At 46.8% G+C, this 17652-nt stretch overlaps 1 protein-coding gene across 1 annotated transcript; it reads left to right on the plus strand.

Moving 5' to 3' along the window:
• The first annotated feature begins 274 nt into the window (after window positions 1-274).
• DRD3 (dopamine receptor D3) lies at window positions 275-13663 on the plus strand. Its single transcript, XM_031556033.1, has 6 exons — window positions 275-887; window positions 6700-6812; window positions 7983-8125; window positions 8608-8804; window positions 9628-9973; window positions 10350-13663. Exons 1-6 carry the CDS (start codon window positions 606-608, stop codon window positions 10544-10546), a joined length of 1278 nt encoding a protein of 425 aa, XP_031411893.1. The 5' UTR covers window positions 275-605; the 3' UTR covers window positions 10547-13663.
• The last annotated feature ends 3989 nt before the right edge of the window (window positions 13664-17652 follow it).

Here is a 17652-nt window from a genome sequence, read left to right on the forward strand (position 1 = left end):
ATGTGCTCAGCCCAGAGCAGAGGAGCTGAGGAGAGGCCTCATGGTGGCTTACAGCTTCTCATGAGAGGAGCAGAGGAACAGCGCTGAGCTCTGCTCTATGTGGCAGCGGCAGGGCCCGAGGGAATGACATGGAGCTGTGTCAGGGGAGCTGTGTCAGCAGCTGAGGGTTAGGGACAGGGTCTGCACCAGGGGGCGGTGGGCATGGAACAGCCTGCCCAGGGCTGTGGGCACGGCCCCAGTCTGACAGAGTTCAAGGAGCATTTGGACCGCGCTCTCAGACATAGGGTTTGGTATGGAGCAGGGGGTTGCACTCGATGATCCCTTGGGTCCTTTCCAACTCGGGATAGTCTATAATTCTATGGCTCTATGATAGCAAATGAAATATTGCATTCTTCTTTTGGCTTAGATTCAATGAAAAACAAACCAGGACTGTAAAATAAAGCTCTGCCTTTATTTGAGCAGAATAAAGACCTCTAAATTTGACTTGAAGTAGCATCACAAATGAAATATGACAGACGTATACCATCTACCAAAATGTATCATTCTTCAGAATTATTGTATGGCTCAGTTTTCACTCATCTTTTTCTCTGTGCAGCAGCATCCCCATGGCACTCTTCACAAGAGCCAGCATCCATCTTAACACCACCAGCTCTGTTCCCTGTGGAGCAGGTAACACAACAGAACCTGACCTGCCACGCTCACATGCCTACTATGCCCTCTGTTACTGCATCCTGATTTTGGCAATCATCTTTGGGAATGTGCTGGTCTGCTTAGCTGTGCTGAGGGAGCGCACCTTGCAAACCACCACAAACTACCTTGTGGTAAGCCTGGCAGTGGCGGACTTGCTGGTGGCTACTTTGGTGATGCCATGGGTGGTGTACCTGGAGGTGAGTACGTCTTGGAAAAGTGAAGCAGCACTGAGTATAAGATAACTGGCATGACCGTGTGCATTCAGGATAGGCAAGCTCTGGGACAGATAAAGCCCATTTTCATTTCAGCCTCCCAGCTAGCTCTGGAGCACTTGTGGTGTGTGTGATGGCCCATGCGTGGCGCTAGGAGACCATAGTCAAGCTGGACAAGTACACCCCACCAGCACATATGCTGAGCCCAGCTCTTTCTGGCACAGCTCTTTTAGTTCAAATGGCAACTGGGCTACCTCCAGTGATGTCAGCTTTGGGTCTCAGTGTGCTAACAACATTTAATTTTAATGTCCTTGAAGCTGCTACTACCAGCCAGGAGGGTTGCCAGTAGGCACTATGATGGATTAGGAATGACAGGGGGAGGCAAGGGGGTGGAAATATCTTAAAGGAACTCATCTCAGAGTCCAGATCAATCCCGGCCTGCTGGCAAGAAAACAAAAGAATGGTCAAATCCTCATTTCTTGTGGAGCTTCAGAACCTTAATGTCTGTGATGATAGCTCCAAGTAACATTACCTAAGCAGGCTGACAAAGAGATGAAGCTAAGGATCATGCTCCAAAATCTCTTTAAGTCAAGTGAGGGTTTTCACAATAACTTCAAAGGATTCATCAAGCCCTCAGGGTCTTATTCTCACTTTCCCAAATTTTGCACATTGGGCTGGTGTAAATCTATAGTAGTGTGACTGAAAATATGAAGAACGTTGTCAGATACAGGGTAGTAAAGATGAACTCCAAATTCCCCCGCACAGTGGCAAAATCCTGAATTACTGAAGCCACTCCAGCAGTAAACGTTTTTGCTACAGTAAATACAGAAAAACACACTACAGCTGGCATTTGTATCTGTTCTCTTTAGTATTTTCATGCTAACTCAAGTAAATTGGTAGATCCAGAAAAATTAGAGTGAATGCCTATGAACCATAAGCTTTCAGCTGTGCCCTGTCAGCCCTGTTCCCATGATAACAGAGACAGAACAAGCCTCTGAGCTATGATCTCTACGAAGTCTTGTGCTCCTTCTCTAAGGGGCAAGGTGGGATCAGGCCAGAGGGTGGGTAAAGCATTCTGGTGACAGCTGCCCACCTTTGGCTGACCTCCTTCCCACAAAGCAAAGCAGCAACAGAGAGAGATTTTAACTTGTGTATATGGGCTATACAGAGTATGAATAGAAAGTAGGACAATACAGGACAACTCCAGCGAATGCCAAACCAGCTGTGCATGTGCAAGGATATCTGATCAAGCAGCAGTGGAATGGCAGTGGTCTGCAGCCCTCGTCTGTCAACAGGGCACTTTGAATAGCCAGCAGATCTCTAAAGTTTGGCACTGAGTGCAGGCATTTCCCTTATGTTAAACCAAGCCTCTCCCAAACTGTATCTGTTGCAGTATCAGCAAGACCACAATTAAGAGAAATTAAGGATCTGTTCTGTGTACAAGCATCATTAATTAGTAAGCGTATTGATGGTTAATTATTTATGTATAGCATCACTCTGGAATGAAAGAACAAAGCATCATAATCCTGCTTGTGTGATCACGTTCCTAATGAAGTTAATAGTGATATTTAGACTAATCTGTGTGGAACAGTCCTGGAGCTGCTCTGCAGGACGTGTGCCCCTTGGTGGTGTTATGTTACCTCATGGGATAGGAAGGGGTGTTGGAGAGATGGAAACAATAAAGAAGGGAAGAACAACAAAAAGCAAGAAATAAGGAGAAGAAAGACAACCCAATTAAAAAAAAAGACTATACATTTTGATTGCATCTAAAAAATATTATTAAAATCAAATTTAATTTCAGACTGCTCATACAGGAATATTCCATTACCTCAAACATAATTCCAGACTTGAAAGAAATCACAATATGCATTGCATTAGAAAAGACTTACCAGTTGCTATTGCTGTGGAGAGTGTGTGCACAGGGGCACATCTGTGGAGCAGCCTCTGCCCCCAGCAGTTTCCCACTTGTCAGCTGGCCTGTCTGAACGCATGCTTTTAGTTTCTCTGGCCATGCAAAAGCATAAGTGGGATTTCTCAGCTGCAGGGTGCTAATGGCATCCCCAAGAAGAACTTTCTCTTAAATACAAAACTCTTTAACTGATCATGCTTAGAAGCACAGCTGCTTACAAACCTGATGCAACTTTGTGTTCATGCTTAATTTATTCCTATCCACGCATCATTATTTTAATATGATTTACAGATTTCTTTGTTTATTTTTAGGGATTCAGGAGAGTAATGGATTTGCATAAGTTTATGAATGCACAAAAATGGTTTTTAGATTGGAAGACTTTCCAAATTTAAAAATAATAATGCTACAGTTTTGTGGATAAAGCAGGCTGGTCACCATGTAGGACAAGGTGAGATCCTGACCTGAATGGTCCATAGGGAGCATTAGCTGTTCTGTCTTTGACAGAACCAGGATTTCATCCTGGACTCTGTTCTCAGTTCTGCTGTACACACACTGAGTGGTAATGAGAAATTGTATCAGCTCATCTCCATGAGATTTGCTCTCATCATCTATAAGAGGAGAATATTATTTAACCATCCACCTCATCCACGCAGTTGTGAGGTGACATTCAATTAATCCCTGCAATGTGCTTTGAGATTCCTGGATAAAAGACTCCAGAGGGATAAAGAATAGGTGCCCTGCCAGCATATGAAAACCTTGGCAAGTTATTGCTTCTGTAACAAAGATGAGTGGAACAAGAAAATAAAGAGCAGAAATAAAATTTGAAAGCATGAACAAGGACTATAATAAAAAGGCACTTCTTTATTCAATTCTGGAATAAATTCTGTATTCTTATGTATGTAAACATCAGCTTCTTCACTGACTTCTGTGGGGCTGGCCCTCATTTTAATGCTGACTGGTAGAAGCTAGAATGGGTTTTAAGCCCAACATTTTTATCTGCCAAGCATCCCCTGAATACAAGCAGCAGCTTAATATACAAGTGATGTGATCTGAATACATCATCCTGAGAGGGTTCACTTCACAGCCATTGCCACCACCGGCTTCTTCAGTTTTAATGGTCCGCATTCCCAGAGCTCCTCTTTGGGCTTTGTGTTCAAATATGCTCAGGACCTTAGAAACTCCTTCCATTAAGTGCTTGCACATCTGCTAGGATAGCAGCAGCTGGCTTCATGCAAACACCTGCCAGCAATTCCTGGTGAGATATTCTTCAGACTTCACAGATCTCTCTCTCACACAAACACACACACATACACACACACAGAGAATATTGTATTTTGCCTAGCACTACAGAAGCACCCTTTATTAGGTCCCACTGCAAAGATTTCCAGCATTTATAATTAGATGTTTTGAAGTGGGCAAACGGGTCTCAAAATCTGCATCTAATGCACAAATGATGTGGGATTTCCTTAAAAAAGAAACCTATCTGATCAAGTCTCTGAACTGCAGCCTTCAGTTTGTACATCTAGTAACTTTCTAATTGTGCAGAAAATCTCTAAGGTAGGTTTTGTTTTTCTTCTTTCTTTTTGCTTGCTGTTTTTGAAAAGGAAACAAAGGCACCTCAAAAGCACAAGAAAATTTATAAGAAAACTGAAGATGAAAGTACAGTTCTTTTCTGTGTTTTGTAGGCTGATTTCCTTTCTCTCCCGTGCATCCATTCAGTGCTAGGGGATCTAATGTTCCTCTAGCAGTCAGTTCAGTGCCTGACTTTTGACATACAGCAGCTGGGCCCAGCAGAGAACACCCTGAAGGCAAAGCTCACCTCAGCAAAATTCTGTGCTCGTGTGCAGGAGTGGTGGCACAGGAACAGTCGAAAACGTGACAGTTTCTCAGGATGATTTCTTGAACAACCTTGAAAAAAAGTAATCCATGCAGAGTGCATTAGTGTTGTTTCTCTCTGCGGTGAGCTGCACCCCTCTCAGGTACCGATGCTTGCCAGTGTTGACCCATTGACCTACAAGAAAAGGGCACCCCTTGTGGCACCATCTCCAGCCTGTCCTGGTATGGGAATTTTCAGTTGTCTAGCTCTTGTCTTAGACATCATCAAAGACATAATAGACATCACAGTGGCTTAGGTTGGAAAAAGACCTTAAAGATCATCCAGATCCAAATCCCCGCCATAGGCAGGACTGACACCAACCAGATCAGACTGCCCAGGGCCCCATCCAACCTGGCCTTGAACACCTGCAGGGACCAGACATCCACCGCCTCTCTGGGCAACCCGTTCCAGCATCTCATCACCCTCTCTCCATTTCATCTGATACAAATCTCCCAAGAGAGACAGGATACAATAAATGACTTAAGCTAAGATCAGTGATGTAGATGGGGGAGCAGGGGCTGAAGGAGGAGCACACACCCATTCTAAGAAAAGTCATTTGTAAGAAGCTGTTACACCTTTCATGCCTCATCAGCCTTTTTCTATGCTGCATGGCCCCAGAGTCCTGACAGGTAGGTTGCTGACACATATTCACAAGATCACAGGACAATTCTGGGGGCCTCTGATCCCACTCCAACTTGAGGCAGGGTCAACCCATGAGGTCAGAACAGGCTGCTCGGGGCTCTATCCAATTGGTTCTTGAAAACATCGAAGGATGGAGCCTGCACAGCCTCTCCAGGAAACCTCCTCCACTGCTTCATTACGACTTTGAACCTCTCTTCATTCGGTGAATGCCTGTAGTCTCTTATTTTTCCTGCCACACACTGTTGAGAAAAGCCTAGCTTTTCAGTAATCTGGCTCCAACTCTCTTAATACCTCCCATTAGATACTGAGGGGCTGTTGCTAGGTCCCCACAAAGTTACTTCTCCAGGCTGATCAAGGCCTGTTGCCTCAGCTTCTCACAAATGCTTCAACCCCTCAGGACCATCTCAGTGGCCCACTGCTGGACTTAGTCCAGTTCATCAGTGTCTTTCCTATGCTGGGCCCCAAAACTACATGCACTACTTCAGATCTTAGCTGTATTCATTCATTAGGCTTATCTGTTTTAGAGCAAGATGCTTCCTTGTTCGTCTCCTGCAAGGAGCAGGTGCTCCTTGACCACCTCCCTCTGAGCCAGGCCACCATTGCAGCCTCGAGGGGAGGTGACCCATGCACAGCAGTGCCACACAGTGTTTGGAGCATGCTGTTACCAGATGAAAATGTCAATTGCGAAGATCTCAACACCTGGGCCAAAAAATGTATTTCTCCATCTCAAAGATTGGCCGCAGCTAAGCTTTCCTGATTAAAAATTCAAAGCAAGCAGAACAAAAGCTAGACAAGGTAGTGACCCAAAACCCCTTATCTGAATAGTTTTTTATTCTCATTCAGATCTAATAATAGAAATCTGTAACTGAGATAAGAATCCAGATGAGGTTCTGGAGAAGCCTCGGGTCTCAGGTCTCTGCTTCCTGCACAAATGCATAAGATTTTCAGCATTTTTCAAGCTCAGTGGTTACAAAAGAACTCCAGCAGAACTCCAACAACTAAGTTGAGAAACACTTTTAGCCCTTAGATTTCCTCAGATAATTCTTAATCAAAGAATGTATACAGTGATACCATACTTAATTTAATTTATCATACTAAGCCATAAGAAAATCGACAGCTGCTGTCTATTTCTGCACACTGCCTCCTTCTGTAAGAGTAAGTAAAGCAGTTAAATTCAGCTCCTGGATTTTCTGTGACTCACCACATGTTATCCAGAACATCACATAGATGCATCAGTTTTGCCCTGAGCATCACAGTGAATACAAATTCATCTTGATGTTGAGGTGCTTGGAGGAGAGCACCCTCTTGTATATAACTTTTTTAGAACTTGATGAAGAACAGGGCTGACAGCTTTGTGATTCCTGATGCAGGTGACTGGGGGAGTCTGGACTTTCAGCCGCATCTGTTGCGATGTCTTTGTCACCATGGATGTCATGATGTGCACAGCCAGCATTTTAAACCTCTGTGCCATCAGCATTGACAGGTGAGTACCAGGTACACACAGGAGAATAGCTCAGGGGAGTGTAGGCCCCAGATAACCATGTAAGGGATGTGGATGAGGGATTTGCACACATAGCACCAGCATCCTCAGGAACATAAGCTTTCCATCAAGTCTGTCATTGTCTCTACAGCTATGAATATAGTTTAGCCCACAGTGTGCTAGAAGATGTCTACACTTAAGAAAAGGTAGAGATACACAAACAATAAAGCATTATGCTTTGATGGTCAGCCACATCCTCATTCTTTCTGAAGGTAGAAACCAGAATCAATCATCTAGTTCCCACTGAGTAGAGATATTTCCCCAGGAAGATTTACTAAAGAAAGTCCTGCCATATACATACAGAGGGGAGAAGATTATTGCTGCATAATCTTCGGCCCTGTCCTATTTTTCTGTGTCTTAAAATTCAGCTTTTTCTAGGCAGCAGTGAGAGCTGGGAGTCAAGACCTTGGCGCATGTGGTCCACTTATGCCCTAAACTTCCTCCTTACAGGGATCAGAAGGGGAAGGAAGAAGCATAACATACTCTACCTTTGTAATTTCTGGTTCAAAGCTAAACTAAAGAGGCAGCTCTCAGCAATGGGCTGGACCAATGTTTCTCCATAGGAGCATCTTTTTCCATTTCAGTTCAGTTCTGTCACTGGCTGATCTTCAAGCCAAGACCCCTGAGCTTTCCAAATCCCAGGCTTGTGGAGCTGTTTTCTAGGGTACCCTGGCACCCAAATGTTTCTGAATACACACCGGTGGGCAATCATCTGGCTGGCCACATGGCCAACACCAGGGAGGGCAGCTGAGGCACAGCAGAATGGGCCATGGTTGCTCCAGAGAGTGCTCCTTCCCAGCAGTGCACATGTAACCCTGGGGGGCTGAGGGGCCCATCTGATACCACAAATCTTGTGGCTTCACACCAGCACTTCTGCACGCATTTCTCCCCAGTGCTGCCAACTAACTCTGTTTTCCTTTGTTCCTCCCCACAATACCGTGCTTATCATTTCTGCAAACTGCTGATCCATCATCTGTTCTTCTTCCTTTTCCATCCCTTCATCACTTCTACCATCACATTCCCTGTGTTGCTTTCCTTCCTCCTTTTAAAACCTGATGCTTTTCCTCCCGCCATTCTTACCTCTCCTTTTTCTGGAGCCGGTTTGGTTCACAGATACACTGCAGTGGTGAAACCAGTGCAGTACCAGTACAACACTGGGCAGAGCTCCTGCAGGAGGGTCTCTCTCATGATCGTGGTAGTCTGGATGCTGGCATTCGCAGTGTCATGCCCTCTCCTCTTCGGCTTCAATACTACAGGTAAGTGACATCCTGAACAACAGCACACAGGGTGGGCCTGGCAGTGGAGCTCCCTTTATATGGCCAGGTCATTTAGCATGGAACTTGCAGGTTCCTTGCTTGAAGCTATAAGAAATTTTAGGGAACTGGAAAGAGCATCTCAGAAGATGTCAGGAATGGGAGAAAGGACAAAGGAGAAAGGATCTTCTGAGGAAGAATAGAAATTGAAGTGAGAGAAGCGGGCACAGCTGTTGGCCAGAAGAACAAGCAGATGCATGATGGGTCATGCTAGATGGTCTGAGGCAGAGCTGGTTTTAAACACCGTTTAGGTGACTGGGTAGGCCACAGTATAATTTGCAATAAAGGAGACTGGAGATGCTTGCATTCTTTAGACTGCCCTTGTCCCTCAGCCAGCATATTACCTGCTTTGCCAATACACCAGGGCCTCCTTCCAATAAACTGAAGCAACTCAGCCATTCCTCTCTCTTTTTTCTCCTCCCCAGGGGATCCCAGTGTCTGTTCAATATCCAATCCTGTTTTCATAATCTACTCCTCTTTGGTATCCTTCTACCTCCCCTTCATGGTGACCCTTCTGCTCTATGTCCGGATTTACCTCGTGCTAAGACAAAGGCAAAAGAAGAGAACCCTCACTCGGCAGTGCAGCTACAACGCCAGCACCAAACCATGTTTTACACACAAAGTAAGATCCACATGAACACAGTAGGAACTGTCAAAAAGGACAGGGCATTTATCATCTCTTCAGAGGGTCAAAGCACAGAATCAAAAGCACAAAGAAAGGATATGACATCTTTTCATCCCATCCTTCATTAATACACCATGGTATTTGAGTTGCAGAAGCTTTAGTTAAGTCCTTTTTTAGCACTCTAGAAACAAGATATCTCAAGTGTATCTCTGCCTCTGGATCCAGGCAATGGAAAAGAGCACAGCGCACCACTGTTCCTTCTGAGCTGTCCTTTCTCTGCCAATGAAACTGATTTATTCATTTATTGATTTTACTCTATGAAATTTCATTCTTGAGGCTTCACAGACTTTAATGACCTAGATTATTAATAAAAAATATTTATTCATCACACTTAGAGTTCAAAATGCTCAAGGGAACCAACACAGTAATTTGAAGGGGATCACCTGGTCAGACAAGCCATGCAAGCCCATTTGTTTTAACCATTTTCTCAGAGTAAAGTACATTAGGAAAGGGTCAGAATGTTTAGGGTATCAGGGCCAATACAGCACAACAAGTGAGATGTTAGCAGAGCAGGTGGTTCAACTCTTATTGGTCTCGTGCTTCTCCTTGGAGGGATAGAGGCAGAGAGCTGTCACACTGTGGTTCATCCTTCTCATAAGGCCAGTCCCGATCACTAGATTTTGTGCCATCCCCAGAGGTTAGTCTTACACCCAATAAATGGTACAGGCTAAAAATAACTCCTACAACTCCTCTCATCACCCTTTGACCCAATGAACAGATGAGATGGTTCCAAGTTCCTCTGTGGCATCCTCTTTTGCAGGAACACATCAAGAGGAAAACTTTGCCAAACAGATGCCAGGGCCCATTTTGCCCTTGTTTCCAGCTCAAATGTTCAGACCACAAGATGTCTACCAAAAGAAAGTTGCTGACTGCCTTCAGCCTCCAGCAGTACCGCAGCTTCTGCCAAGATAGATCTCTCAGCAAGACATCTGGGACTCCACAACACAACAGGCTGGAAGAGAGGAGAAAGAGTAAGAATCCTGAGCTGGAGGTACAGAGGCTCAGTAATGGGAAAACTGTCAGCTCTGTGAAGCTAGCGCACCAGCAGCCCCGGCTGATCCAGCTTCGGGAGAGGAAGGCTACACAGATGCTGGCTATTGTTCTGGGTGAGTGAGATCCAGTTCCCTCATTAACTGAGTACTAACAGGGAAATAAAGCAGCCCTCATCATAACTCTTTAAAACAGCTAAGGCAGTAGTCTTCCCTCCTAAGTTTTGGCCACTGTCAGCAGGCCACATCTAAAGTATTGTACTCATCTGAGTACTGTACTCGTTAACATAACTGACTCTGAGGAATCTGAACTCTTGCAAAGTCCCTCTCCATCAGGAATTAATGTCACCTTCTGCATTTACCAAAGGCAGACAGGTGTACCAGGCTGCAGGGAAATAGTGAAAGGGTCAGGGACGAGGGCACATGTGTAGCCCTCTTTCCAAATTGTTGATTCTCTCTGAAGTAAGAGTTTGTTTTCTTTCTTTAAATTCAGGGACATTCATAGTCTGCTGGATGCCATTCTTCTTGATTCACATCCTCAACACCCACTGCCTGGCTTGCCATGTGCCCCCAGGGCTGTACAGTGCCAGCACCTGGCTTGGTTATGTCAACAGCGCCCTCAATCCCATCATCTACACCACCTTCAACACTGACTTCCGCAGAGCCTTCCTCAAGATCCTCTGCTGCTGATTGAAGGGCCAGCATTTCTGGTTGTTCGGGAATGCGCTGAACCTCATTCAAAGCACGACCAGAATAAGGATTCATTCTGACTGCTGCAATACCTGCTCTCACAGCACAGCCCTGGGGAGACAGTTTTGATAACATCCCTCCAGTAAGAAATAACTGGCACCTCAGGCCAGCTCATCAGTCCCCTTGTCAACCCAAATGTCAGCATGCAGGCTGGCCCAGTTTCCCATAGCTGTTCTGGAGCAGTACTTCCATGGTCTCCTTTCCTTGTGGTATTCCACAAATCCATCTCCGATAGCTCCTAGGTCAAAACAGCAGATGAGTCCTGCTAGGCCACATCAGCTGGTCTTATGCCAGAGCAGTCTAATGCTCTTCTCCCTGTACAGAAAAACCCATCCTAGGACAGTCCTGATGTTTCTCCCATTTTCCCCTCTCACTGTACAGGATCCAGAGAGGCTCACCAGGGGCCCCAGTTCTTTCTCCCAAGCTTTGGCTTAGCAGTGCTGTTAGCCACGCTTGTTTGACAGCTTTGGGCATAACTACAAGTCCTCTATGCCTTCTACACCTTGGCTTCTCCATCCAGGCAGTGCTTTCTCTCTTTCCTAATACAAAGCCAAAACATTGTCCTTCTCTTGTTTGATGGGTTTTGAGGTGGGACACTAGCATGTATAGTTTGCATGGAGAGATGCTCTTCATACTGTATTGTAACTGCAGTAATCCAATAAAACACATATCTAATTGGAAGTTTTGGTGCTTTTGTGGGATCTGTTTGCCACATTTGCCATAAGCCTTTTCTCACTGGTAGCCCTCTCAGCACTTTCCCTCTGTGAAGCGATCATCCTCCCAGGCACTCACACAAGGTCATTATTAGTGCTTGCCTTTTACTAATACAGAACAAAGCAGGAAAGTGTTTCTCCAGGCCTCACACAGTGAAGCACTAGTGAAACTGGGGAATAAATCAATGCCTGTTGTAAAAGCCTCCCGCAGACAAATTCCGAAAATGTGGTAAATTCATTTCTCAGCTATGCTAAACAGGCATGTGGCAGTGTTATTCCATCTGCGTAGAGGTGCTGGACTGCAAAGGAGGCACTCAGGATATGCTGGGGATAAATCCAGCGAATCAACCTGTGGAAAGATTGCTGCCCCAGTTATTCTCATTAAGATGCTGTCATAACACAGACCACCAGAGACCAGCTTTGGTTTCTTTACATAGAGTTGACAGAAAGGTGGAAAATAGGAAACAGGTCTTTTAAAGGGTGAGTCCATTTTGGACACTGACCTAGCATTTCTCAGTTGTTATGTTCAGTCCAATCTTACTTGAATCTGAACCTTTTTCTTAAGCAAAACCCATCACAAAATCCACCCACAATCACAAAAATTCAGTTCCAAAATAAAACAGTGACTTTTTCCCTCTTTCAAATACTGCTTGAGTTCTATGCCCCAGTCTTACCACGGCAATAAGAACACAAGTGGCCTTGCAGGAAAGCCCAAGGAGTAGAAGCAAGTGAAAGTGCTATGAGCTGTTGTACTCCTCGCTACTCCAACATCAGCCCTTGGAAGATGCAGAAGCTTCTCTCCCACGGAGGTAGAGAGGGAGCTTGGAGCCTGCCATAGACTGCACATAATTCACAGAACTGGGAAGCCTGCATTGCTGGCATGGCACAACAGGCATGTGGCACAGCCAGGTCTATGCCCACCCTCACTGTGCTCCACATGGTAGCAGGGATAGGATACTAAAGGTCCCCTGTGCTAGACATCATTTGTGATCAAACCAGCAGACAAAAGAGCCAGAAAGCATCTCTGTGGTGGTTTTAAGGAGAGTTAAGAGCCTCTGGAGACAGAAGGGAGCTGGCAAAACCCAAACCCATAGGAAACAACAGTAGTTTGCCCACTAAGGCATGAGGAAGACATCCAAGCACTGCCTATCTAGACATATCTTGGAGCAGTGGCACAGCACACATGAAAAAATTGACTGAAAAACACCATTTACTCCTTTCTCCACCATTTCTCCTGGCAGACATTAGTCCCAACCCACAGAAGGCTGCGATTAAGCCGCTGCAGCCTGCATACTACCATGCCTTGTTCAGGCAGAACCTGTCTTCCATGGCGCCTCTCAGTCTGTGACCTCTCCTCAGGCTGCTGTGTGGCAGCCATCATGCTCCGCCAGTGCCCACGCTCAGCTACCATGCTCCAGCTGTGGGACATGTCATTTTAACAGTCTCAGATACAGTCATATTTGTAAATGAACCATTGTTCAGGCTACAATTAGGACAAACCACTGCAAAGCCTTGCAGAAAGTCTCTCTTCCCCACTATGAAGCCTCCCTTAAGGGACAGGCAGGCCACCTATTCAGCTGCACCTTGCTATGGGTCAAAGCACAAGCAACTCCTGCTTGGGCAAAGAACACCTGGAGACTGCAGTATTTCAGCCTGTGCAAGGGAAGCCAGGGTGGCAACTGCACTCCTATTTTCCCCAGGTTGGTCCTCTGCTGACAGCTGGGGTCAGCACAACCACTCAGGCCAGCAGCTACTCTGGCAAGGCAGCCTTACATAAGATAGAGCTTTGTTTAAGCTCAGTGCAAACCAAAGCTCTGCTTCAGACGCTGCTACTTATCTGACAGCTTTTGAAAAACCCGGTCAATCACTGCCAGCATTTGGAGGAAGGACCAGTGGGGCTGCAAGCTACTAATACTGGTGATACACAGAAAACTAGGAGCAGGAACTGTGGACAGTCAGAGAACCTGTGTGAAGGTCCGCTCATGATATGATGACAGGCTCTAGCAGCCTGCAAATACTCCTGACCTGTGTGGTGTCACATCTCCCAGGGAGAGAGCAGGAATGCCAGTTCTGCTTCAGACCAATGCAAGTATCCCAGATCTGAATTAGCCATCTAGTGAACAAATGAAGTGAACTTCTCCTAACAACAACGATGTCTTCAAAGCCAGCATCAGCTCCTATGACACTGAATAGGAGTTACGATCATACAATCACAGAACAAGCCGAATTAGAAGGGACACACAAGGATCACTGAGTCCAATTCCTGGCCCCACATAGGAACACCCAAAATCCAAACCCTATGTCTGAGCACAGTGTACAAACACTCCTTGAACTCCAGCAGCTTGGGGCCGTGGCGCCCACTGCCCTGGGCAGGCTGTTCCATGCCCACCGCCCTGTGGTGCAGACCCTGTCCCTAACCCCCAGCTGCCCTTCCCCTGACACAACTCCATGCCATTCCCTCGGGCCCTGTCACTGTCACACAGAGCAGAGCTCAGCGCTACTCCTCTGCTCCCCTTGTGAGAAGCTGTAGGTCGCCATGGAGCCTCCCCTTAGCCCCTTCTGCTCTGGGTTAAAGAAGGCATTTCTCACATCAAACTTCACGTTGGTTTCACTCAGTCTCAGCTGCCAGAACCGCAGCCCATCAGCCATGCCTCTCTTCAGTAGGGATGCTCTCCCCCTAGGCCCAGGCAAAGAGTTCTCCTGATCCTCCCTCATGATTCTGACGGCACATCAGCAAGTCCCATCCTGCTAGACACTGTTCTCAGTTTTTCCCTAAAATGCCTCTAGAAATGTGAAACAAAGAAACAGAAAGCCTCTAGAGCCAAAGCAGAAAATGAGCAAAATTAAAAATTAATTTCAGAGTAATGATTTAAGCATCTTGGCAAGACAAGCACCAGCCAGCTCTATGCTTGGTGATGTTGGAGAGACCTTTCTGGTTCCCTGGCCTGGGGACTCTTGTCAGTTTTAATAAGTTTTATCCTGCAGCTGTGAGCATTGCTAATCAAACAGCACAATAAGGTCTACTTTTCACTGGGCAGAAGCATGCTTGCGATGGGACTGTGTGTCTCTGCCACCCTGTCCCTCTGCCGAGGGGCCATGATGCAGGTAGGCTGCTCACCTTGCTTTGCCCCAGCAGAGAGGCAGCAGCATTCCTGTCTGCCCATGAAGGATATGCTGAGGGAGGTGGGCAGACTGCGAGTTCCACAGCACTAACATCTTGTTATCTGTATCTCTGTGGTGCAACTAACTGTTAGGGTGAGGCCAGCACCCCAGAGCCTCAGGTGTGAAGGCCACCAGCATCACTCCTCAGCCGTTTGCTTCCTGGTGAGCAGGAGGATAGCAGCCATGGCTGAATTTCCTGAACAACAAGATGCTCGTTCCTTCTCAAGATATGCACGAAACAAAGGATGTGAAAGGCCTCATGCCAGTGTCTTCTGCAGCTCAGTGTTGCCAATGCTCTGGATATCATGCACAGCTTCTGCTACTCTTTTTGCTGGCCTTACCAAGTGCTAATCATCTTGTTTGCCTCTGCTTCATCTCCCATTCCCCCTACCCTGAAGATTCGGCATTTCTTTGAAGACTTCAGCTGCCTGCCAGACTCCTGTGATCTGCCCCCAGCCCAGCTCACCTGGCTTTGCTGAACATCTGCCTTTCCTAAGGGTTGGTTTTCCCAGCTGTTTTTCAGCACATAATGACATTAAATGTGACATCATTTTGCATATGGCTCCATTCTGGACTGGGAAAGGTAATAGAAAAAGATCTGGGCAGATCTTGGGAGGATAGTGAGCTTTCCCATGATGAGGTGTGGGGCAGCATAGCTATTTTAGAGGCATAGGGTGCTGGCAGGGGCCTTGAAGGATATGCTGCATTGAGAGGTGCTAGCAACACTGCTGCATATATGAAATCCTATGATGATGAGGCAATGATTCCTGGGGCAATAGGAGAAGGCAATGGGGGAAATCAAGTGAGATACTTAAGAGGCATTAAGGAGTTATCTTTTAAGGAAGTGAGGAGACCAGCTGCCCAGCTGAAGTGCCTCTACACCAGTGCATGCAGTTTGGGAAAAAAAACGGGAGGCACTGGAAGCTACTGTGCTACTGGAAAACTATGATATAGTTGTCATCACCGAAACCTGGTGGGATGATTCTCATAACTGGAGTGTGACTATCAATGTCTACAAGCCGTTCAGGAAGGACAGATGAGGAAGAAGGGAAGGGGGTGTTGCTATCGACATCAGGAAGAGAACAGAGCATGAAGAGCTGTCCCTGAAGAATACTCAAGAGCAAGTTGAAAGCCTCTAGGTGACAGTTAGAGACCAAGTCAATGAGGGAAGCCTTGAGACCAGTGTCTACTACAGGACACCAGATTAGGCAGAGCCTGTGGATATCTTCTACTTCCAGATACAGGAGGCATTGCAATTGAAAGCGCTCGTCCTTCTGGGGGACTTCAACCACCCAGACATCTGCTGGAAAAGTATGAGCACAGTGAGCTGTAGGCAATGCAGGAGGATCCTGGTATGCATTGAAGATAACTTCCTGACTCGAGTAACCCACCAGGGGGGATGCAATACTGGACCTGTTGCTCATCAATGCAAGTGAACTGATTGGTAACATCAGGATTGGAGGCTGCCTGGGCTGTAGTGACCATGCTGTGGTTGAGCTCACGCTCCGGAGAGATATGAGACAGGCAAAGAGTAAAATTAGGAAGCTAAACTTTAGGAAAGCTAACTTCCAGCTCTTCAGGGAGTTAGTCAACAGAACACCCTGGGAAAGTGGCCTCATGGGCAAAGGTCTGGAACAGAGCCGGCAGATCATAAAGGTGGCTTTCCTCAAGGCACAAGAGCTCTCCATTCCCAGCTGTAGGAAGTCAGGCAAGGAAGGCAAGAGACTAGCGAGGCTGAGTTGGGACCTGCTGGTCAAACTGAAGAGGAAAAAGAAAATGCACAGGCAGTGGAAACAGGGATAGGTACTGTGGAACAGTATAAGGAAGCTGCTGAGCTGTGTAGGGATGGGGACAGGAAAGCCAAGGCCCAGCTTGAACTGACCTTGACAAAGGATGCCAAGAAGAACAAGAAAGGCTTCTACAGGTACCTCAACTAAACAAAGGAAGTCCAGGAGGGCTTTCACCCTCAGTGAATGACACAGGCAGGCTGGTAACAACAGACAAGAAAAAAGCTGAAGTACTTAACAACTTTTTTCACCTTAGTCTTCTCTGCTAACTGCTTATCACACGGCCCTCAAACATTTGGTATGGTAGGAGGGCATTGGGGAAGCAGTGTCCTTCCCACTGTAAGCGATGATCCTGAACATCCACAAGTCTGTGGGTCTCAATGAGATGCATCCCAGAGTCCTGAGGGAATTGGCTGATGCAGTCACCAAGCCACTTTCAATGATACTTGGCATGGCAATCAGGTAAAGTCCCTGTTGACTGAAAAAGAGGTAACACCACACCCATTTTTAATTCCTCTGTGCTGGGAAAGATCACGGAGCAGATCCTCCTGGAAGCTATGCTAAGGCACATGGAAGGCAGGGAAATGATACGGGAGAACCAGCATGACTTCACCAACGGCACACCCCACTTGACCAACCAAAGTACAGGGGGGGTGTCTTCAGTTTCCCGACCCGCAGCTCTCGGGAGAAAGGCTGGTGTGACGTGAGCGTTGCCGAGGCAACGACGTCCGCACCCACGCCCTTACAGAAAGCCTCAGCGAGAGCTACGACGCGTCGCCGCCCACCAGGCACGGGGAGGAGCGTGAGCATCACGTGGGCCGCTCCAACGCCATAAACTGCCCATTCACGTGTGTGCGCCGTGGGAGTAGTTTGGTAAGTTTGGTAGTTGGTGAGGCTGGGTCTGTCCTACACGGGTTGGGGGGAGGTGTTTCGGCGCTACTGCGGGTTATTTAAGCACGGAGAAACCGTTTGCCAATCATTTATGTGGCCACATAGTGCGGAGGCTTGTTGTCTCCGTTCAACGAGTGATAAGTGCAGGGGCACCTGTTAACAAGCTGGGAACAGGACAAGATGGAGCCGGCAACGGGGAAGAGCGGGTAAGTCGCACCCTATTAACGCTAGCTACCCTAATAGTGCTAGTGAGTCTGCTGGTTTGCCGTGGCCGCATGCTGGTGGATGGCTATTGCCAGGAAAAGTGTGAGACCCAGACAGGGAGGTCCTGCAAAAACATGCTGGTGCACAGGTCTGTGACTGCAGTGAGTGCCAGTCTGGCCCTTGCAGTGCAGGGCAACAGAGGTAGCACTTGTGTTAGGTGCAGTCAGCTGAATGATTTACTTAGCCTTGTAGCTGACCTGAAAGTGGAGTTGGGGAGGCTGAGGAGCAT

This window comes from Meleagris gallopavo, chromosome 1 (genome assembly GCF_000146605.3).
Source record: "Meleagris gallopavo isolate NT-WF06-2002-E0010 breed Aviagen turkey brand Nicholas breeding stock chromosome 1, Turkey_5.1, whole genome shotgun sequence".
Classification (NCBI taxonomy): Eukaryota; Metazoa; Chordata; class Aves; order Galliformes; family Phasianidae; genus Meleagris; species Meleagris gallopavo.

Excerpts from the sequence above, each read along its gene's own strand:
- DRD3 (XM_031556033.1), top strand. The coding sequence starts at position 606 with ATGGCACTCTTCACAAGAGCCAGCATCCATCTTAACACCACCAGCTCT. Across the intron at positions 888-6,699 it reads CATGGGTGGTGTACCTGGAG|GTGACTGGGGGAGTCTGGAC; the intron begins GTGAGTACGTCT and ends TTCCTGATGCAG. Across the intron at positions 8,126-8,607 it reads CTTCGGCTTCAATACTACAG|GGGATCCCAGTGTCTGTTCA; the intron begins GTAAGTGACATC and ends TCTCCTCCCCAG.